General features: G+C 43.5%; 1 protein-coding gene across 1 annotated transcript in view; it reads left to right on the top strand.

Moving 5' to 3' along the window:
- Positions 1-24,359, top strand: part of ATP8A2 (ATPase phospholipid transporting 8A2) — a 1,954,943-nt gene that overhangs the window by 1,355,158 nt on the left and 575,426 nt on the right. Inside the window, exon 29 of the mRNA XM_069202231.1 lies at positions 13,901-14,023. Coding sequence (XP_069058332.1) covers positions 13,901-14,023 — 123 coding nt within the window. The remainder of the gene's footprint in view (positions 1-13,900; positions 14,024-24,359) is intronic.

Genomic DNA, 24,359 nt, shown 5'->3' on the forward strand with positions numbered 1-24,359 from the left:
GCTCGTCAAGAGGAACTTGACCTCTCAAGGGAGTTCTGGGAAAAGACCAATTATTTACATTTTTCAGTACTCAGAGGTGCAAATTGGCATTGTACGATATTTTTTAGTAAATGGCTATTATATCGTACCCCACAAGCCTTGTCCCGAGTTATGCCCAGTTGCCCTGATCTCTGTTTTCGTTGTAAGGCAATAGGGGTGGTGGGCTGGATACATGTGATCGGTACATGTCGCCTAATTCAGGATTACTGGGGGGGATGGACTGTTTAAGATATCAACAACTATTGCTCAGATCCCTATAATCCCTATGGTTTGGTTGATGGGGCAAGGCTCTCACCTCGGTGGGAAAAGTTAGTTTTTATAGCCAGTGCGGTTGCCAGATCTCTTCTATTAAGAAATTGGTGTTCCAATCTAATTCCCACCCCTCAAGAATGGTTGAGTAAAATGATACAGGTCAGAAATCAGGAAATGAGATATGCCAGGAGAGTGGGCGGCGGCAAAAAGTTTTCACGGATTTGGGGGGATTTTTTTTCTAGATAATGGTATATAATTGTGCGTAAAAAACAGGGGGGTTCTCTTCTCCCCCCCTTTTTCTTTCAGTTACTTACCCCGATTGTTTGTAGCTGGAGTTGTCCTATGAGAAATTCCTTGGGGAGAATGTTTAAGAGAAATAGTATGGAATTGTAATCCTTTTTTCCTTTGTTATTTTGGTTGGATCTTGATAAAAAACGTAATAAAAAGAATTATAAAAAAAAAAGAAGATTATAAAATGCTAATATTTCTGCCCATCTCTTTTTCTGAATCTGGATCGTAATTTCTACCTTGAAATGCTACGATTTGCTGGGATTTTCTCGCAATTGAGTTTCAGAGACATTGTTTCTTTTTTCTTAAGTTTAATCAGAGGAAAACCTATCTTATTTAGATGACATATTGTTTTCAGATGTTTTATTTATTGTAAATAAAGATCTCCTTTACACTTCCATCTAAAAACGCCCTTTCTCCTGATCAGTCTGTAAATATGTGGGTGCTGAAATGCAACCACACAAATAATTCTTAGAAACTTTGGCACGGCAGATGTTTTGCAACTGAAGAGAAATTCGCTTGATTTTCTCAGATTGTTCACTGTATCAGAGAATATTTACTGGCCTATTTTAACTCTAGACACTGGGAAACGGCTACAAAGATGGCAGTGTGTTTGCTCCAAACAGGGTGAAATGTTTGCTGACTCCAAGTGGTATACTTAACTTTTAAATAGACCACAATAATATAGCACAGGCAGTAGAGCAATGGCATAAACTTGTGTCACCCACATGAATGATTTTAAAACCATTATGTAGGGCCTGCCAATGCATCCGCGGACAGCTGTAAGCAAACCACAGTGCCGGCACCTGTTAAAGGAAGCAGTTTTTAACATTTTTAAAAGCTTACATTTGGCATTAGCTATAAGAAATGCCTTGAAGCTAACAAGGGCTGAGTGAATAATGTGCAAAACTGAAAAATTAAACATAAATAGATTGGTGTGTCCCTGCACTGACACCATGCAAAAGGTATATTTATCTCCATTAGGTATGGAAGCCTTTTCCTACAGTAAAAACCCATTTGTGAATATAGATCATAATTGCCATTTGTTGAGATAGGAAACAGTTACAGAACGTATCTGTGCAATGTTGCAATAGGTCTTAAAAATCTATTTTTTTTTAGTAAACATAGATGTTTGTTGAATATGTTCGCAAATAATATTTTATTAAAACTTTCTTTTCTCTTGTCTTCCGGAAAAATAATTAATTCTGTTCTGACCAGGCTCCCCCTTCCCCATTGACTGTTATTTGTTCTTTCGTGAGGTGTGAAATACCTTTCTTGGAAGAGAACAATGGGTTTGGCCTGCTGGCTGCACGGCGGGGAGGAGTAAATTACAGGCCCTTTTACTGCTGGGTGTTTATCACTGTCAGAGAGGGTAGAGGCCGTAATAGCATTCGGTAGCACTAAGGCTGAGCTAGGCCCTGAACATTTGCCATGTCGATAGTAAAGAAAGGCCTCATGCGAGGAAGGCTTCGGAGGGTGCACTGTTCCCTGCCAACTTGCCTCTGCTCTCAGCGCGAACAGGACTGGTACCAGCACAGCCAGGCTTGCTTTTCAATGGACATTCCCTCATTTCAATAGAACAGCCTACAAGGGGGAATGGAAGGTTGTACATAATGGCCCTGATGTCTGGCCATTTTGAAAGACCCCTAGAGCAAGGTTTCCTGGCATTATTTATAGAAAAACAACAAGGAGTGCTGCAAAGGCTAGTTTGGCTGTGGTCAGTTTTTTTTTTTTAAATGACTAGGATTTATCACCAGTCTCTGCCTAGAGTACACTTAAAGAAAGGATTTACACCGCCTGCTCCTCAGAACACTACTGTATTTGGAGGAAGAATAGAAGAGGAACCCGTTTTTGCTGTGTTTGCATGTGAACATGCAGGCGCTTTGGATCCTACTTGCCCTTGTACTCACGTATTTGAAGTGCTTCTCAACGGGCAGATTTGCTGGTCTTCTTTAATCCCATGATGACAAAAACAAAGGAAGGGTGTCTTGGAAAAGCTAACGGATCAATTCGCATTGGCAACAGCACTAGCTAGCTGCAGAAAGTGGTTGAGGATTCCGCCCACTCCTGATGGTGGTCTGGTACCCTATCAGGCTCCCCTATATGTTTGTGAGCTTTAGAAGTGACCAGTCAGACGTTATGCAGCATGTGTAGAAATTGGGATTCCCATCTGTTGCAAGAAGCAGGGGTGGAGAGTTCTGTCTTCCCCATGGATCTGTGATTGAAGTCACCCTCCCCTCCCCCAAAGAACACCGGGAAGATCGGAAGCATTTGAGTACCATCCTGAAAGGCTTTTGTGGGACAAAACAGTTTGTTGATAACAGTTATTTGTTTTTTTTAGTTGCAGGATTGTCTCCAGTGGTACCCAGACTAAGATTGACCTTTACACCCCCTCGTTCCTATCACTGTGTTTTTGACATCTTCTTCAAAAAAGCCTTATCTTCTGATCTCCTTATCCAATTGTTGTTATTTTGGTCTCAGTATGTTAATTACATTTTCATAAATTGGTTCTTGACTTTAATGTTGTTGTGGTGCTACTTAAATACCTCACACCAATTTCAGTGGGGGGAGGTTTGTTGCTTTGTATCTTGCTTCCCGTTGTTAACTTTCTGGGAGACTTTACCTAACTCACTCCTCACTTAATATTCTAGAATCTAGCAGTCGTCATGGGATTTGTCTTTTTCAGGAGTTCAGGAGTTTATACCACAGCAGCTCTAGGCTGAAATCTATTGTGACTTGTGTGTAGCCATGGAAATGCACTGTTCGTGAGCCACCATGAATATGTAATGTGCCTCCAAATTAATTTGTATGCATAACTGTGTGAGTGTGTTTTCATAATGTTCATGACGTTATAGGAAAAACATTGCATATTTCATGTAATTTGTCAATATATTTGAACCTTTGCAGGAGAACTTTCCTGCAAATAATTTGTTAGATAGAAAAGGGCCCTCACATTGTAAGGTTTTTCCTTTTTTCCTTACTAATAAAACCTAGTACAATTAATGTTGTGGAAACATTTTCCTGCAAATATAATGGAATTTCAGTAGAGTAACTTAATAAAAAGTCACAACGTGGCAAGTTCAGAGAATTGCAAAATTATTAATGTTGTACAGCCATGAGAAGAATTCAGTTTAACATGTAATTGTGCATGGCGTGGAAGTCAGTGATAGGGCTTTCATGTGTTTATACAATAGCAATATGATGTGGGCAGGCACCTATGGTTTTAAAATCTATTTTTGTAGAAACATATTGTTGTCCCTGGATTGATGATCAGTGCCAATAATGGCCTGTGAAATACAGTGGCGTTTAAAGCAAACATACTCAATATTAAAGGGTTATACATTTAGGTGGTGTCTATACCAAATAAATTAAGTGGAGATGTTCCATCTATTCCTTGCTTTTAGCCATTCATTTTCCACTGTCTATACACTTGAATTCCATGAAACAGATTAACCAATTTAATCAATCATATAAATTACGCTTCATAATTTGAGAGCAAATCAGAGTCATTCTATGACGCTTAATAAAATGGTTTCAAAGGCTGTCTCTTTCTTCTCCTAGTTCTTATGGATCTTGCACCAATGTCTAATTCGATCTCAAATCATGCCTCAGCACTTAGTTTCAAAATCATTCACCAGCAGGGGTAGGTCAGTCTATGCACTTATTCGACAGCAATGTGTGGCACCTCTGACATGGTGAAGGTGAATGTGGCAGTTTTCGTAACAAAGAGGGGGGGCTTAGAGTGTGAAAAACACTGGTTAATGCTAATGATGCACTGTTCCTATCTAGGTAACACCTATGGTAGAACATGTGAAATTCTAAGATTAACTTAATTTGAAGCCTTTGGAGTATTTCCAAATCTTCCTGGTGGGGTAATGTCTACTGGCTTTGGAACTATTTTGTCTGACTCTGTATGTGTTTTTGAATCATGGTATACTTGACTGCCAGGTGCCACAAGATTTCTTCAGGAGCTAGATGGAGGCGCACATAGCTGTCAGAAAGCACTAACCTTGTAATCATGGTCCATTGGAGAAATGCACTCTTCCATCTTTTATCGTCTCCACCACTGATCACATACATAATATTATGAGAGTCGGTGGTAACAAAGGAGAAAGAGAAATCGGATAGGAGAGGACACAGACACTAGACTTAAGCCATCACAGTTGTTCATCAACACTTCTCTATACAGGCAGGATAACTACCCTCAACCACCATCACTATGCGTTGTCTGTGAAATACGTGTTATACTTTCAACTTGTCGCATGTCACTGCAAAGTATTTAGCATACATAGGCGGTCATTCTGACCGCGGCGGGCGGCAGTCGCCGCCCGCCATGCGGTTACCGCCGAATGACCGCGGCGGTCATTCCAACTTTCCCGCTGGGCTGGCGGGCGACTGCCGAAAGGCCGTCCGCCGGCCTAGCGGGAAAGCCCCTGCAACGAGGAAGCCGGCTCGGAATGGAGCCGGCGGAGTTGCAGGGGTGTGACGGGTGCAGTGGCACCCGTCGCGATTTTCACTGTCTGCAAAGCAGACAGTGAAAATCTTTGTGGGGCCCTGTTAGGGGGCCCCTGCACTGCCCATGCCAGTGGCATGGGCAGTGCAGGGGCCCCCAGGGGCCCCACGGCACCCGTTCCCGCCATCCTGGTTCTGGCGGTGGACACCGCCAGAAACAGGCTGGCGGGAAGGGGGTCGGAATCCCCATGGCGGTGCTGCAAGCAGCGCCGCCATGGCGGTTTCCCTGGGCCAGGGGAAAACCGGCGGGAAACTGCCGGTTCCCCTTTTCTGACCTCGGCTTTACCGCCGCGGTCAGAATAGCCCAGGAAGCACCGCCAGCCTGTTGGCGGTGCTTCCGCCGCCCTCCGCCATGGCGGTCATGGACCGCCAGGGTCAGAATGACCCCCATAATGTCCTGTGGTTCGTAAATGGGCCATTCTTACATGCATTAGTGGAATACTGACTACCTTGCACATGACCATAAATACTAGGAGGTGCAAAATAGTTCATACTTAAGAATTCTTTCTGTTCTATCACAGAAAAACCTTAAGTGTGGCAGCAATACTACAGTCTACAGTTCAAGATGCATGCTCAACCTAGTTAAAAAATAATTTCACAGCATGTCTAAACTTTTAGACTAGTCCTCTTATTCTCAATGTCACAGCAGTTCTAGCAAAAGGAATCCTACGTCTTTTTCTGCCTCTTGCCCTTTAGTTCTGCCACTCTTCATACAACAATTCTTACAGATCATTAATATGCTCTATGAAAAAAGCATTTGGAGAATTTTATATTTCAGCTACTAACTCTATATCTATATCAACTAGAGTGCTGATCGTTTAGTTGCAAACTTACTTAGGTATTTTTGCCTTACCCAAGGGTTGGTTGCCCAAACATTGAGCATGACTTTTCTCCATAATTCAAGGACCCCAGTATTTATCATTACTGGATCGAGTCTGACATAGAATGAGAAGATCTGCTTCAATATATGGCTTATATAAAATTTCTCAAATGGAAACTGTCCCACATCTTTAGAAGGACATCCCATAGTGGCAAGTGCATGTTTTAATTTCTTTCTGTATACTGTGTATCTAATTATGCTGCGCTATCCAATTTTTTACTCACATTCTTTATAATAGAGGATCCTGTTGCTCATTCCACTGGTTCAACTAGATACCTGTGTTCTATACCAACTCCATCATGATAAGGGATACCAGAATTGTATTGGGGAGACAATTCAATAATCCTAGACATATTACATGGCCATGTTCGGAGTTACCATTGTGACGCTACATATAGGTATTGACCTATATGTATTGCACATGTGTAATGGTGTCCCCGCACTCACAAATTCCGGGGAAATTGCCCTGAACAATTTGGGGGCACCTTGGCTAGTGCCAGGGTGCCCTCACACTAAGTAACTTTGCACCTAACCTTCACTAATTGAGGGTTAGACATATAGGTGACTTATAAGTTACTTAAGTACAGTGTAAAATGGCTGTGAAATAACGTGGATGTTATTTCACTCAGGCTGCAGTGGCAGTCCTGTGTAAGAATTGTCTGAGCTCCCTATGGGTGGCAAAAGAAATGTTGCAGCCCATAGGGATCTCCTGGAACCCCAATACCCTGGGTACCTAGGTACCATATACTAAGGAATTATAAGGGTGTTCCAGTGTGCCAATCAGAATTGGTAAAATTAGTCACTAGCCTGCAGTGAAAATTTTAAAAGCAGAGAGAGCATAAACACTGAGGTTCTGGTTAGCAGAGCCTCAGTGATACAGTTAGGCACCACACAGGGAACACATACAGGGCACACTTTATGAGCACTGGGGTCCTGGCTAGCAGGATCCCAGTGACACAGGCAAAAATAAACATACATACAGTAAAAATGGGGGTAACATACCAGGCAAGATTGTACTTTCCTACAAGCCAGCAAGCCCTTGGAGTCACTCTGGGTTCAAATGAGATTGGTACAGTCCTTCCTCAGCAGGGCAGAGGGCAGCAGGCAGCAGGGCAGCACAGCAGAAAAGCAGTTCTTCCAGAGCACCAGGTCCAGCAGTGCACTGAGTTGATAGCATCAGAGTCCAGTACTTATACCCAGTTGTGCCTTTGAAGTGGGGGTGACTTCATAGAAGGGTTTTTGAAGTACAGAAGTCCGTTCTTCGTTCCCTGACTCCAGACTCACTATAGGGGGTTATGCAGCCCTTTGTGTTGAAGCAGGACACCACTGGCTATTCAGGTGTGTCAGCTCCCTCCACCTGTCCTTCCCAGGAGGGCCAGCAAGATAATGATGGCACTCAGTCACACCTAAGCTCCCTTTGTGTGTGGCTGTTTGTAAGGGGTGCACAAAGTCCAGCTGTCACCCAGCCCAGACATGTATTTCAGACAAGCTGCAGGCACACAGAGCTAAGAGCAGGAAAATGCCAACTTTCTAACAGAGGCATTTTCAAAATTGTAACAATAAATCCAACTTTATAATTAAAGAGGATTTCTTATTAAAATTCCATAACTACTAACCATGACCTGTATACTCCTTCTTCAATCCGAACTATAGCTTATTAAATGTAATAAGGAACCCCCAACGTTAACCTATGAAAGGGATAGGCTTCACAGTAGTGAAAGTTAAATTTGAGAGTTTCTCACTACAAGGATATGTAAAACGTAAAAGTAGATGTCCTTTTTTAATTGTACAGCACCCTGCCCTATGAGCTACATTGGGCCTACCTTAGGGGTGACATATGTAATAAGAGGGGAGTTTACGTTTTAAATGCCAAGTCAACATGGAAGTGTAACACTGCATTCAGACTGCAATAGTAGACCTGAGATGTTTTATAGTGCTACTTAAGAGGGTGGCACGAGCAGTGCTGCAGGCCCACTAGTAGCATTTAGTTTACAGGCCCTGGGCATGTGTAGTGTTCTTTACTAGGGACTTATAAGTAAATTAAATATGCCAATTAGGTGGATACCAATCAAACTATGTTTTAGGGAGAGAGCACAGGCACTTTAGCACTGATTAGCGGTGGTAAACTGCACAGAGTCCTAAGGCCAACAAAAACAAATTCACAAAAGGGGAGGTGAAACAGCAAAAAGACTGGGGGTGACCCTGCAGAGAAAGAAATTTCCAGCAGTGTTGATGCAGTATTGTGAAAAATTGGGTTGTTGGGTGAGGGGAGTAAAACCCTACTCAAGCAGCAACCATAATCCTTGTCAGGGTGAACCACAAAACGTCACTAAACTATCTTGTGTTTGCCACAAACATAGTCAGGTTTAACTTGGAGGCAATGTGTAAAATATGTATGCAGCACTCAAACAGTAGTAAAGTGAAAACACATACACAACAGTAGAAAAATCCCATCAATTTAGAAAAATAGATTAAAATATCCTACATTATTTGACATCAAAATGACAAAAATGCAATTAGTACAACAGAGAAATGCAATTTCAAAAATTTAAGATCAGTATAGCACCTAAAAGCACAAAGCACCACTCGCGGTTAGATGGTCCTGCAAGACCGAGTAAAAGTCACAAGTACAGGCCAACCACAATGGAGTGCGGGCTGGATAAAGCGACCAGGTTAGTCCCACTCAAAGAGTTCCCATTTAAAGTTCAGCACGAAGAGTGTAGTTTGCATTGAGGAGGCCGCGATGAGCAGGGAGAACGTCGTGGATGGTAGTCACTGTAGCGCAAAGATCTTGTCATTCATGGCGGGCGGTCATTGCTGGAAATTCGTGTATGTTGTCGCTGCCGGGTGTCAATGCTGTAGCTGTAAGGGAGAATCTCACACAGCCGGTCAGCTCTGGCGGTCATTGCCGCCTGAATAGTCGGTTCACCAGAGCTTTGCATCGTCAGTTGGTCCGAACAGCAAGATCATAGAGTGAACAGACCCGTTCATTGTCATGACAAGCCCAAAACTTCAGGATTTCTGCTTTGTTCTAGGAGGAGCTCAACAGACGCCACACCAAGGAACCAGGACCTTTCAGGCACCTCAAAAGGTTAATAAAATAAACTCCACCAGAGGCCAGCAGGGCTCAGGCAGATCCAGTTGTAGGTTCAGTGCAGTAGGTCAGCTGGAGAGCTGCAGGGAGACCTCTGGGGCTTGTTCTTTCCCCGTAGCTCAGAACAGGAAGCCAGCTAATTAGCATTTCGAGTCATTTGGGTAGCTTGGGATGAAGGGTGCAGGTCCAGTTTTCCTTCTCAGACAGCATGGCAGGGCTCAGGCAGCAGGGTATTCCTCTGGCATCAGGGCAGTCCTTCTTCTTAGTATCCACAGGACCAGGGGTGTAATAAAGACTGGGTCTGTCGGTACCATTTTTATACCAGGTGCTAGCTTTGAAATGGGAGAAGCTTCTGGAGTCCCCCCCACCACAGAGGTTTTGGGAATTTCATGCCTCCCTGCCCTGGTCCCTTGTGTCCGCAATCACATTAGGCTACTGTAAAGTTCTTTGTGTGTGAGCTGAAGCAGTGTCTTTGAAATGTGAGTGTGACAGGTGTCAGCTCCACCTGCTCATCAAATCAGGATGGCCCATCCTGCCTACACCCAGGCCCTCTACTGTGTGGCTGTCTGGGAGGACTACACAAAGACCAACTGCACCTACTCATGTGACTTGGGGAAACAGGCTGCAGGCATCAAATGGTTAGGACAAGAAAATGGCAACTTTGTAAAAGTAGCATTTTCAAAATTGTGACTTAAAATCCAACTTTACAAGTGAAGAGGATTTTAAATCCCAATTCCTCAGACACCAAACCATTTCTATCTGCTCCCAAACAAAAATCATCACTTATTAAATGGAACAAGGCAACCCAATGTTACCCTATGGGAGAGGTAGGTTTTGCGGTAGTAAAAATCAACTTTGTGAGTTTTTAACTACCAGGACATGTAGAGAGCTAAAAGTACATGTCTAATTTTTAAATACAATGCATCCTGCCCTATGGGCAGTTTAGGACCTACTCTAGGGGTGATTTGTATGTACTAAAATCAGAGGTCAAAATGGCAGTTTAAAACTGCACACATTGGCTGCAATAGCAGACCTGATGTAGCAAAATGTCTTTTTTTGACATGATTACACCTCCACTTTGTACCTGGTACCCGATGTCATTTCGACTGAAAGTGCACTGGGTTCCTGCTAACCAGCTCCCCAGTGCCAGATCTCTTTCCCTAAACTGTACTATTGTTCCCTCAATTGGAAAATCCTTTAGCACCCTCTGTAAATCCCTAGTAAATGATATCCCTGGTACCTAGGGCCTAAGCTACTAAAGAAGGTCCCTAAGGACTGCAGCACGAATTGTGCCACCCTAAGGGACCGCTCACCAAGCACATGACAGGCTGTCATTGCAGGCTGCGTGACTTGGTGCAGACCAAAATGAAAACACAACATGTCACACATCCCTGTGTGCCATGTCCCCTAACGCTGCATGCAATATTTGTAAATCACCGCTACAGCAGGCCTGATAGCCCTAAGGCAGGGTGTGTTATATTACATGTGAGGGCATATCAGCAAGAGCTGAAGATATGCCCCTGCTATGCCTTTATCAATTCTCAGACATAGTAAGTGGCCAGGGAAGTCATTTTAAAAACATGCACTGGACACTGGTCAATATGGGTTCCCCAGCTACATGATGGCTTCACTGAAGATAGGGATGTCTGGTGCCAAACATCTCGTATTGGTAAGCCCACACTGATTCGAGTGATGGATTTATCAATACATACACCCAGAGGGCACCTTAGAGGTGGCCTCGAAAACCTAGCAGCCTCTGGTGCACTTGCTGAATGGTTTCTGCCAGTCTACCACCCGAGACATGGTTCTGACCCCCTAGGGTGAGAGTCTTCTGAGCTCAGGAGACCCAGAACAAAAGTCTGTCCGAGAAGAGGGTGAAACACCCCCTCCCACAGGATGACCTGCTAATTAGCCTTCCTAAGGTGGCAAGTTTCAAAGGGCTGCCACCTTTGCAATGCAAATCTGGCTCCCCTCACAGGAGAGGGAGCCACCCCCTGTCCAGAACCCACTTAGCACTTGGACAGGTGGGAAAATTAGCTAGTCAGGCACCCATGACACCTCCAGGCTAGTACCACACCTAACTTTGTGAGGCCTGATCCCCGCTGTTGGTTCAGCCTGACTGGCTGCCTGGCCAGAACCTACAACCTCTCTTCGCAGTGACCAATCTCCATTGAAACGCATTGGGCACCCAACACTGTTGTGCACCCTGCACCCCTGTCTAACTGGTTGTGTACTGGTTGTGTAGGTCCAAGGTGCTGCCTTGGACCTAGCCCACGGCTCACCTTAACTTTTGGAGATTGGTCTTGTAAGTCGCTGTACTGTACCTGTTTGCAGAACTTGTTTTTCTTCCCATAATACAACATTGCAGAACTCAGAAATTGCAGTGTCTCCTTTTTAAAGTGAAAATAATTCCTGTTTAAAAAAGTACGTACCTAAATGATTTTTCTCTGATGCCTAAACATATATGAAGATACTTGCTATTTTTATAAATTGGTGTAGATCTACTTTTTGATTCGTGTGTCTCATTTATTGACTCTTGTGTGTATTTGTAGATGTCTTACACTCCTATGTGTTTAGCCTAAGGCTGCTTGACCACACTACCTCCAAATATAGCACTTAGGGATTGCATAGCAAGCCCTGGCCGCTCAATAGGGAACCACTGGACTTTTTACACAGCATTGACAGACCACATAAAGGACCAGCTTACTGCAGCTGAGACATGTTTAACAAGACTACTTAAGTGGGTGCACAATAAGTGTATTTGTATCCGTAGTTATCAGTTGTGTAGTTCCCACCTAAGATGGCACAAAAGTAAAAAAGGAACCCCATGGTAAAACTTTGTCATATGTGGACTGAGGTTCTCTGGGAAATACCTTCTTCTTTGATTAGTTCTTAAAATTCCTATTTGATTATGGGGATTCTTTCAGTTAGTTGGTAACTGGAAGTCAATCTCTTGTTCCAGGACAGAGAGGGGAGTATTTACTATCTTGCATATCTGAATTGAAATACCTTGTCCATTAAACACATGGATTCAAGTAAGTGCTGAACTTGTAAAAGAAGTGCGATGGGCCTAAAGTTTTGCTCTCAAGTCGAAGGCAAGTGCTATCAAATGGCAGAAGGGCCAAATACCAAGGCTGTGTATTCTTGAGTCCACCTATTGTCTCATCCATCCACCTGCAGGCACTCCCCGCCCCTGTATATCACTATTTTATGGATCAAATCTTTTTTATTGAGTTTAACATATAAAAGCACAAAGCACATTGTGTAAATCGCAAGCGAGTCAACCACCCAGCTACAGTATTTCAATCTGACATCCAGGAGGACATGCACATGAACTCCCATTTCGCCCACTTCCAATCTTTTAGAAGAGCAAGGTAGGTAGAGACCATGGCCTATTGACTTTAGTGCTTCGTGCATAAATAAACAAAACATAACAAATATTGAAAAGCAGAAAAACTGTGCCTCCCCGACGAACATATCACTCCTCCCTTCAGGAATCCCCCCATCTCAACAGGCCAACATCGTGCCAAGTCGCCCCCAGCCATCAGCCAAACACCTACTAAGAGGAGGCTTCTGTCAACCCCAGGACCCTCAAGTAAGCCGGGCATGTCAGTTCCGTGAACTCTGTTGACAGTATCTCAAGGAACGGCTTCCATAACGTATTTATGTCACCCACTCTCTGCTGAGAAACCAGAGTAATCTTCTCCATTGCAAGAATAAACCACAGCTTCTGAAGCCAGGTCGCATACGTCGGTACCCTCTCCGTCCCCCATAAGGCTAGGATCGATTGCACAGCCACGTTGAGTGCCAGCGCCATCTGTCGCCCTCTCATGGAACGTAGCGGGAAGGAGAGGGGGTTGGGCAAACTCAGAAGTATATACGATGGAAACCTAGGGAGCTCGGTCCGGAACACTTTATCAATATCGTCTAAAATGCTCGTCCAATATCTCTGAAGTTTGGGGCAGTGCCAGAGCAGATGTACCAGCGAACCTGTGTTACCACACCCCCTCCAGCAAAGGCTGGGCTTGGTAGGGTCCCATGAGTGTATCCTGGCTGAAGTGTAATACCAATAGGAAGCCACTTTATATGCTGTCTCTGCCCCTGCTGCATTGAAAGCTGTGTGATGTGCTCTATAGTATATATTTTCCCATTCTTCGTCAGAGAACTCTCTTTCCAGCTCTCTCTCCCATCTAAGTTGCCCCTTAGTCTTAGGCAAGCGTTCTTTTCCTTGTAAGAGTCTATACAGCTCTGAGAGGACACGCCTGTCATCCTTCTTTGTCAACCGCCATTTTTCGAACGGCGTGAGTGGCCTATCCATCAGAGCTCTTTTCGCCGGCAGAAGAGCCCAATGGCTCACCTGGTAGTACATATATATCACTATTTTAGGGTACTTTTCTTCATTGTCACTGTTTTTCCATCTTTCTCTTCCCCCTTCTTTCCTCCTTTTGTGATTTTTTTTTCTTTCTTGCTCTGGGTCAAAGTCTGATGAGGAAAAAATAAGTGTCAGTCCAGAAAAATCAGTGCCAGTGGGCCCCACCTACAACCACCGTCTCAAATTAAGCACTGATTGTAGTTCTTGAACGTGTCGCCCTGTAATTTATAGATATTGAAGACAGTGAGAAACTATATTTGATGACATTACCATCCCTGGAAAGGCTAAGTTTCATTACAAACTGTTAGTTTCTTATAAATTAAAGTTAAGGAATAGTTGTGATTTTTGATCCAAGATTTTGCACTGACAAGACCAAGTAGTTTGTAAAGTCTTTGCATGCAAGCATTTGAGTGTGACCATAAATAAGGTCTTGATTTGTAATGGCCAGTTCTTGTCGTTATAGATTTTTACTGCCTTACCACCCTTCACTTTGGGAATCTTTGAACGATCATGCAGTCAAGAGAGTATGCTAAGATTTCCCGAACTCTACAAAATCACCCAGAATGCTGATGGATTTAACACAAAGGTAAGAAGAAATGGCTTTGGAATAATAAACTCCTATAATATTAAAGTGTTATGCTCACATTAGTCCTCTTTTTAAGTCAAGATACTTTTTTGCTATTTTACATTTGTTTTAGTCTTAGTTTGTATTTTTCAACTTAGATGCTAGACATTTTATAACTTTATATTACGATCCCCCCCCCACCTACACCAGATGCAACATCACAATATAAGGGGTTCTCATTTTAAATAACATGCATTATATGCATTTATGTGGTGATGCCTGGCTTTGTCAATGGATCACCACATAAATACATATAAGGCAGGCCTATTGGCTTTGTCAGGGTCATCACATAAATATATGAGAGAAGCCTATTGGCTTTGTCAAGGGTTCACAACATTAATAAAAACAGCCATCAGATGTTAGGATCAGTAGCAGGAGGTGATATTTAGAAGTGGAGGGACACCAGAGCAAAGTGAACGTTTTAACCTAGTGAGAGGGACTGTGATAAATGGGCCATGATTGACAGCTCTGAAGTTGAGGCTGAAGGCAGTACAAGTTTATTACAGTGCCTGTCAGTGGGTCAAAAAAGCAAAAATAAAAAAATATTTGCTTACCTATGAGTCCTCGGTGTTCTCCTCTTCTGCAGTTCCAGCACGATTCCCAGAGTCTCAGTCAACTCACCTCTACCACTCCAGACGCTGCTCTCATGCTGTTAAGCAGCAAGAGTGAAGTTCCAGGACTAGTTAGAGAGGTCAGGTTTGATACTTCTTTAAGGACTGGGGACCCGTGTCTTCTCTCCATCCAGCTGTCTAAGAAAGCTGAGGTTGGGGAGATTTAAACTGCTCATGTCAGGCTGGCTGTTGTAAGACAGCCAGCCAAAGTGACATGTGCACTTTAAACAGGAGTGGGTACCTGTAGTAAGGTATCCATGAAGAAAGAAGGATGTCCAGTTAAATTGAAGATCATGTTTATTCCATTACAGAGGCCCCATCCATCGCGTCCAACTGCCAGCATCAGATTCTCACCTTCCTCACCTTCGCTCTACGTTCCGTCCTTGCCCCTGTGTTCCACCCTTAACATTCTACATTACATCAGCTATGACATACTACAGTTACCTAAGCTACTACATCAGCTATGACATACTACGGTTACCTAAGCTACTACATACTACAGTTACGTAAGCTACTACATACTACACACCTCCCCCTTTTACAAATCAACAAACAAAAAAATACAAATCAACCATAAATGAAGGAGAGAAGAAGAAGAACAGTATACACATGGGAGCTAATTCCACACATTTTTGCCCTTGAGTACTACTACTCGATTCAGGTTCCACATTCTTATAGCATTGTTGAACAGTTTCACTACCCTTATGGGTTTAGCCTTATCTGTACTTCTCCCCTTACCCATAGGTTTGCGAATTAGAAACCAATCTCCAACTTTGACTTTGGTTACACAGGTAGATTTTCTACGATCAAAATAATCTTTCTGAGCTTTTAGTTTTTCTTGTTCACTTTATTTCCAACCCTCATCCAGTAGCACCAAACCAGATCTTGCTTCTATGTCATTCACCCATCTAGGTGACACAAAAGTATTTGGATGTCTAGATCTAAGTAATTCAAAAGGTGTTTTTCCAGTGACGGTGTGGGGAGAGACTCTGTATGCTTCAACTCTTTTAATTATTTCTTTCTTCCAACTTACTCCACTAATTTTAGCCAAAGCTATGGTCTCCTTCAATACCCTATTAAATCGTTCTACCATGCCATTTGTCTTGGGATGGTACAGTGCATATTTTTTATGTAGTATTGAACAATCTGTCAAAGATTTCTCCATTTCCTTCGATACCAACTGTACACCATTATCAGTGAGAATGCTCTTAGGTATACCTTCTCTTCCAAAAACTTCTTTAAGAAAACCAATGATCTGTCTAGTTTCAATGTTCCTTGTAAACTTAATTTCCGGCCACCTGGAAAACAGATCAATCAGAACCAACAGATATGTTTCAGAGCCTTCACCGTGGATAGGACCCAGAATGTCTAAGGCAACTTCCTCCCACGGCTGAGTGGGGCGTTCCCTTATCTCCATAGGTTGAACCCTGGGTTTTACAGTCTTCTAACTCATAACACATTGCATACATTCTTGATCAGCCTTTCCACCTGAGAGTCCATGCCTGGCCACCAATATGTCAAGCGTAATCTCCCTTTGGTCTTGGACATCCCTTGATGACCTGAGTGAGCAAGAGAAATAAGCTCCTGTCTCAATCTGGTGGTTGTCACTAATTTCGTGCCTCTGAATAGAAAACCATCTTTGCTGGATAACTTACCTCTCACATGCCAAAATGTTAGTGTTTCACAAGCCCCTTCATTTCTACCTTTCCAACCTTCCTTCATTAAATACATCACTTCCACCATCGTGTATCACACTCGCATTCTCTCAGCCACCTTTCCTTCGTCACTACACTTTCATCGAATCCATTCTCCTCAATCTCACACACCATTTCTGCTTCCAAATCCACTTCACTTTCTCCTTCTACTCCACCTGCCTGCACTAATCTTGATAGCGTATCAGCTACCTTGTTTTGTGCACCTGTAATATACCTAATATCAAATTCAAAATCTTGCAGAGATACCACCCATTTAGTGATCCTGCTAGACACGGCATCCACTCCTTTCTTTTTATAAATCTCACAAAGAGGTTTATGATCAGTCCTTATTTCGAACTTGCTTCCTCACAACAAATTTTTAAACTTCCTCACTGCCCAATGTACTGCAAGCGCTTCTCTTTCGATAACACTGTAGTTCAATTCTGCATCCCTTAAAGCATGTGACAAAAACAAAACTACGTGTTCGTTCTCATGACCTCCCTGTTGCAACACAGCTCCCAAGCCTTTTGCACTTGCATCTGTAATTAAAACCGATGGCAGATTAGGGTTAAAATTTCTCAACTTGGGAGCTTTCACTAATTTCTCTTTTATCTCTCTAAACTCACTATCACACTCCACACTCCACACGAGTCTACCATAATATTCAGCCATTCCTAAGAATTTCATAAGTTCCTCCTTGTTCGATGGAGATTGTAACTTTTCAATAGCATCTACTAACTCCCTTTTTGGGGATATGCCTTCACCAGTTATCGTGTGACCCAAATATTCTATAGATTCTCTACAGAATTTGCACTTCTCCATCTTGACGGTCAAGCCGTATTCTCCCATCCTTTCCAACACTTTAATGACCCTCTCCTCATGCTGAATATCATCCTCCCCAAAAACAAATACATCATCTTGATAAACTCTCACACCAACAAAGCCCTCCAATACTTTTTCTATAACCCGTTGGAATACCGAGGCTGCAGAGACTAAACCAAACGGAAGTCTGGTATACCTAAAAGTGGCAAAAGGAGTAATGAATGCAGTGAGATCCTTAGACTCTTCCGTCAACCTAATCTGATGGTATGCTGATGTTAAATCTACAGTAGAAAACACTTTTGCACCTTGCAGAAGTAACAACATATCTGAAATATTGGGTATGGGATACCTATCCACAATCACATTCTTGTTTAGTTCCCTTAAGTCCACACATAAACGTAAACTCCCATTCGGTTTCCCCGCTGTAACTACAGGCGCCAACCATTCAGTCCCTTCAACTTCTTCTATGATCCCTTCCTTATGCGGTTTCCCCATTTCCAACTTCATTTCTCGACGCAGGGCTACAGGTACACCACGAACCTTGCTGTATGTTGGCCTTGCACCATACTTCAGGCGAATTTGATGAATGTAATGTCGCAGACATCCCAACTTTTTTTGAAATACCAAAGGAACTCTCGTTTTCAGTCTCATGACAAAGTCATCTTTGCCCATCAATTTGAGATTCTTTTGATCAGCAACAATATTGACTTTGACTTGATCCTTTATTTTCACAGGTGGATCGCCATTGGGATCGAGGATTACTCCCAAGTCTCTCTGATGGAACCAACTGAGTACGCTGTCCCCTTTCTATGAGACGTAAATCTTTGCTTTCGTGAATTTATGTTTGAACTCAAGCAGGCCCCAAAAGTAACCATGAAGTTTGATGGGTTCTCCACCATAAGCATAAGGTGTGATATCAGGATTAAATAACTTTACTTTGCTCTTCAGTTTTCCCATGTAAAATTCTTTCGAAACAATAGTTATCTTTGCTCCTGAATCAAGTAATACTTTGGTTCCTTCTCCATCTACCATGACTTTGTCGATTGGACCTTTCCACTCTTTCCTCTCCTTTCCTCTAACTTGTAGGATTATTTGTCCACATTCAAAATCATCATCTCCTTCGAAATCCAACTTATTTTTTACTTCAAGAACATTGCTTTTCCCAGTTCTCGTTCTGCACACACTGGAGTAATGGCCTTTCTTTTTACACAGGCTGCATGTAACCTTGATAGCCGGACAGTTTCTGTCGTTAGCCATGTGGCCTTGTCTGCCACATCAAAAACACTTCCCTTGAAAACCACCATTCCTTTCCTTTTTATTAGTTTGCACTGCTGGTTTTTCTTTTTTTTCCATGAGATTCTTGATCGTTTGCACTGTATCATTTTTGCATTCCTCTTTTCTGATCGTGTCTACACAAATGAAGGAATGTTCAATTTTTTTGGCCAAAATCAACACTTCCTCCAGTGACGGATCATCTTTCTGCCAAATTTCATCTCTTGCTTTTTCTATGTTACAGCCTAACATAAATTGGTCCCTGATTCTTTCCTCCGTTAAAGTTCTGAATTTGCAAGATGAAGCTAACTTTCTTAGCGCTGTGACATAGCACTTCACAGTTTCACTTTCTTTTTGATTGCGCCTTCCAAAGTGATATCTCTCAAGTATCATGCTAAGTTTGGGAATGTAATGTCTGTCCAATTTTTCTATGCAGGTTTCAAAATCATTCAAATCTTCATTAGTTATCTCTGGAATATTATCGAATACCTCCTGCCCTTCAGAAGCTAAGCAATGTAGTAATAAAGCAGGTTTTCTCTCCACACTGAGTGATGCACCACTGACCTTGAAGTATCTTTCAAAGACTTTCTTCCACTTTTGCCATTTGATGGGTGGATCCCCTGGCAAAGCTAAGAAAAAAAGGGGTGCAGTTACATTCTGCATCACTAATGAACATGTGAGTCCTCCTCGTTTATTTTGAAACTTTCTTCCTTAGTAGTCACAGTGATTTAATTCCTTGTAACTTTATTCGTGTTTACAGGGTGATGCCTGTTCTTTTATGAAAGTTGTTTATGTGCAGTTATAATCTGTCAGCACAGCTTATACGCTTTACTTAAAACCTTCACGTCTTTTCGTACTGACAGCGTTACTGTGGAAACTCCGCATTGGAATTCTGCATGTACCGGGTGCTTAAAATAACTGAAAACAGCTGATGCGCTTTACTTAAAACCTTTGCGTCTTCTGTACTGTCAGTGTTGCTATGGAAACTCAGCATGAGAAATCTGCGTGCAGCGGGTGCTTAAAATAACTGAAGACAGCTGAGCGGCGGCGTCCGCGTCGTCATGTGAACAATGAAAGAAAAACAAACAACCGCTGATTGGCTTCAGTGACATCTGTACGGGTTGCCAAGGAAACGAATGCGGAGACGCACGCAGAGAAGTAGAAACACGGCTCTCGTTTGTTCACTCTTCGAAAGTAAATCACCACAGTTAAACTAAAGATTATGTTGGCCTGAGACACACATGGTACTTTAAATCGCTCACCTCTCCGTTGTTTTTTAAGCGATCGTCAATCTGTTGAGGCCTCTGTTTTTTCAGTTCAGTGCAAAATCAGCATGAATATTTTATTTTTTTAAACCTATCCCATCCTCGTCGCCGGTGTAGTAGGGTATCCATGAAGAAAGAAGGATGTCCAGTTAAATTGAAGATCATGTTTATTTCATTACAGAGGCCCCATCTATCGCGTCCAACTGCCAGCATCAGATTCTCACCTTCGCTCTACGTTCCGTCCTTGCCCCAGTGTTCCACCCTTAACATTCTACATTACATCAGCTATGACATACTACAGTTCCCTAAGCTACTACATCAGCTATGGCATACTACAGTTAGCTAAGCTACTACATACTATAGTTACCTAAGCTACTACATACTACACATTAAGCTACTACATACTACAGTACCACTCCTCCCCTGCTGCAAATCAGCAGCAATGGCCCCACCCCGCCCTGATTCTTGGCACTGGCTGAGAGCAGCAGTGAAAAATAAAATGCTAATAAGTTAATTTTATTACCATTTTATTTTTCACCTCTGCTGGTCTCAGAGGTGGCTGCCGCAAATCTCAAGCGGAGGGGCATGCAGGGAGGAGGGACAAAGGGGGATGGGAGGGAATAAAAAATAATTTAAAAAATAACTTACCTCTTCCTGTCGCCGCCACCACCTGCCGCCTCGATCCTGTTCTGGTGTCCCAGCATTCACTGCTGGGACACCATCACAGGCTCCCCAGCAATCCTGGTGCTGCTTTCATGCAAAACCTTGCATAAAAGCAGTGCCAGGATTGGTCTGAGCCGCAGTGACTGTCTCCCAGACACAGCCCTGGGGTGTGTGCAGTTTCTCCAGCCTGGCTGTTAAATACAGCCGGGCTGGAGAAACCTAAGTGTGCATGTGTGTTTGGACATCCTCAGACGGCCAGCCAAACACACATGTGCACTTAGGTGCACTCTCCCTCCTCCCACCTCCCGTGGCCCAGCCCCACCTCTCCCTGCACTGGTGGCTGTGACAGAAGCAGAAAAATAAAATGATAGTAAGCTATCGTTTTATTTTTCTGCCCTGGCCAGCCAGTGGTTTGACGCTCCTTTGCCATAGCGAAGGAGCCGCCCCTGGCTGCTCTTGCAGCAAGGGGGCGTTGCTCCTTCGCCCAAATGGAGGTAGCACTGCTGGTTAAAACCAATGTGAACAAAAATTATATTTCAGTGTATATAGTATTAATAAGGGCATGACAACATTCATTAATGAAAGTGCCAAGAAAAGTTTAATTTGAAAACAACCACAATCATGTGTCTCTGTCTTACTTGTACATGCAACAAAGCACCAGAAATGCAGCCATAGGACCAGCGACTAGGCATCTCAGCACTCGAAAGCCAAGGAGCAAAAGGTTCAACTCCGACAATGTTTAACTTCAAGCAAACCTAACCTGGAGATCGTGCAACTTTGAGCAAAGTTTCATATAAGTCTCTTGGAGAGTTGTTGCCCCTTATGCAAAGCCCCACAGTACATTTGTTTAGTGTTGGTGGTGCCCCTACCCCTTTTTGGGGTACCAAGAGGGAAAGAAATAGGCAAATCAAAGCTCTAGCAGGGCCTTATGGGATGCTCCTTTGGGGTTCTGTGAATATTTTATGAGCAGCAGAGCTTCAGCTGAATGCAGCCTTGTGTCACATTGTTTCTTTTGATTTAGGTGCACAGGTCTCACTCAGGGCAACCCAGCCCTACTCTTTTTTTTTTTTTTTTTTTTATTATTTATTGCAGCATGGAAAGCACACTTCCCTGTTTCCGAGTCAGCTCTACTGCCTCCCACCTGCACTCTGCTCCTGCAGGCTGGGAGTGTGCTTTCAGAGCACTGTTCCGTCTTTCACAGACCTGCATGGCAGGTGGATGTGGATGGGGTGAAGGGTGTACCCTATATTGCTCCCCGGTTTCTGGCCTCCTGGAGAGCTGAAGGAAGAGCGCGACTGGACTCCAACGATCTTCTTTTCTTGTCCTCTGTGTCCCGGGGGAATGGACTCTCCCAGGACTCAATGGATGGTGCCAAACCTGGGAGATGGGTTCCCCTAGTAGAGAAGTTGACTTGGGGAGGGGCGTTCTTACGCACGCCCCTCTTCCCAAATAATTAATTAGCTAAAAATGCACCAAGCCCAGGCCATTCCGGGGGTAATTTGAAAAGTAGTGGCAGATCCCCATCTCCGTTTCTCCTTAAAAGAGTCAAAGATCAATTCTTCCGATCTGCATATCTCGGGCCTTATTGGCCTGATTTTCACACTCTTTGGCTTGTTTTGCTCCTAGTAGCAAGATTTAGCCACCAGGGTCGTTTTAAATAGACCTATTGGTCTCTAGGGCGGCTCACTCTGCAGGGTGATCAGTTTTCTGACTCACTGCACCTGTCTTTTCTGCTGCCTGGCTTCTGGTGCCCCTCTTCTGCCGGTGGGGCATCTTTCCTCCCAGGTAGCATAGCATCCTCCTGCCTGCATACCCAGGCCCCACAGCCTCCTGGCTGTCTTGGAGAGCACCTGGGGTGGCAGTGGAGTTCAGGTCTTCCTCTCTCTGGTTCTCAGGGGGCATAAGGTGGCCAGCTCCACTCACCCTAGAGATACTCATCCTACTCCTGAGGTCAGCTGGACTCAAAGTTCTTACACCATCTTGGCAGAGCATAAGGTGGTCTCTCTTTCCAACTGATCATTCTTCCACGGTTGTCACTCCCAGGTCCAGAATCTTCTCTGTCTCCCTTGTGCTGGGATTTTTAAGTGGGGGGTTAAAAGTTCTAGATGCAAGACACTCCTGGCCTACCCTTGATGCCACTTCATCCCTCCACCCCTGTCTAAACCCTGTGGACAGCATTTTGGGACAATCCAAAATTATGCTGTCAAGTTTTCTTTGAACAAATCTCCTCTGAGGGCCTCGGCTCCATCCCTAACTGACATCACTGCCAGATCCCTTCCCACCAAAAAGTCAAAGACGAGTCCCTCCTATATTGGTTCAAGATGTCTTGGCTCGCTCCTTTGTTCAGTGGTCCTGGGCTGACCCAGCCCAAGAGCCGTATGACAGCTAATTAGCAGATGAACATTTCTTTCAAACCCTTTCCATCTCCCAGGAACTTTGTCAACCACTGATAAATGCTGCTTTTGTGTGTGGAGGCCTTTTTCCCTCTGCCTGAGAGCAGAGAAATTAAAGTGGCCCAGTAGGGGAGATAAATGCCTGATTATGAGATGAGCCAGAGAAATATGACAATTCCGACGTCTCATAAGATGTATATGTGTGTTTTTGGAAAATGCTAAATCAAATTTGGCATGCATGTTTTACCCAAGTGTAGTACCTTGCTGTATTGTGTATGCCTAAGTGGAGTGAAACTGCACTTTAAGTCAGAGTTCAGCTAAATGCATAACACAGTGAAGCAATACAAATTTTCCAGTAAACTCTACTGACTCATCTATAAATGTCCACTAATATTATAAGTCCTACCTCTGGTCAGCACATATCTTTGCAGAGTTGCTTCTGCCCTAGGCTATCTGTGCACACACAATTACCAGGCCTCATATGATGGTAGATTCACATTTACAGTCTGCACACATGTGCACTCATGTAACCAGCTCAGTGCTCCTTAGCCTAGCCTCCATAGTGGCTTTTTTTTTTTTTTTTAAATCTGTTTATGAAGTATTATGCACACACAACAGTACATTTTGCTATTAATAATTTTACGATCTGTTTACACACATTTATAAGCTTGTACAGTGCGAATGCGTAATGAAGTGCTGAAATACAACTTAAAACTGTGCAACAAGTGGTTAAAGTCACAACTGAATACCGGATAATGAATGCTAATATCACACATGGTGCTGGCTACACCAATTGGAGGGTAGAAGAGGAAGGAGAAAGATACAACGTATGGGAGCTGTGAGGCCGGAGTTGATGTATGGATTGTGGGGCAGAAAGGGACACGGAGCCAGTATTGTAGTGAGCAAGGCTAGGCATGGGTTACATAAGAGCATAGCCGTAGGAGAAGCTCCCTGAAGTGTTGCGTTGTTACACTGAGGAGGGAAGTGGAGATGTTAAAACAGAGAGTGATGGGGGGGCAACTGGGAGTTGCGTGGTATAGATATTGAGCGGAGAGATAGTACATATACAGTTGCTAGTTTAGGGGGGTATGTGTCATCCCTAGCTTCTATTGCTACCACAAAAATATCCCAGGCTTCGGCACCATCTTGTATTAGGCCCTTATGTTGTAGTAAGCGTAATGTCTGAGCTTTGGCTTGTGAGCGACAATGTAAGTCGCGGAGCCAGGCAGAATGAGAGGGAATGTGTGGGGCCTTCCAGTGCGTAGCAATCAGGCACTTGAAGACAACAAATGCTAAGTCGATAAATCTGTGAAGATGTTTATCGCCTTTGTCACAGTGTCGTATGCCAAGTAGGCAAGAGTCCGGGGTGGGTAAAAGAGTGTGGGACGAGATGTTTGCTGTGACGTCCGTAATGCAATTGTTGCCAGGTCCCCATAAGTTATTAAGTAGTCGTTTAGTGGCGCTATATGTCAAAAAGGGACCAGTGTGCATGACCCCAGCGGCTATTAGTTCTTCGAAGGTGCGCATTGTGGAGCTTGAGTAGTAATCACCCACATTCAGTGTACTTATGTTGCGCA

This window comes from Pleurodeles waltl, chromosome 8, assembly GCF_031143425.1.
Source record: "Pleurodeles waltl isolate 20211129_DDA chromosome 8, aPleWal1.hap1.20221129, whole genome shotgun sequence".
In the NCBI taxonomy this organism is placed as follows: domain Eukaryota; kingdom Metazoa; phylum Chordata; class Amphibia; order Caudata; family Salamandridae; genus Pleurodeles; species Pleurodeles waltl.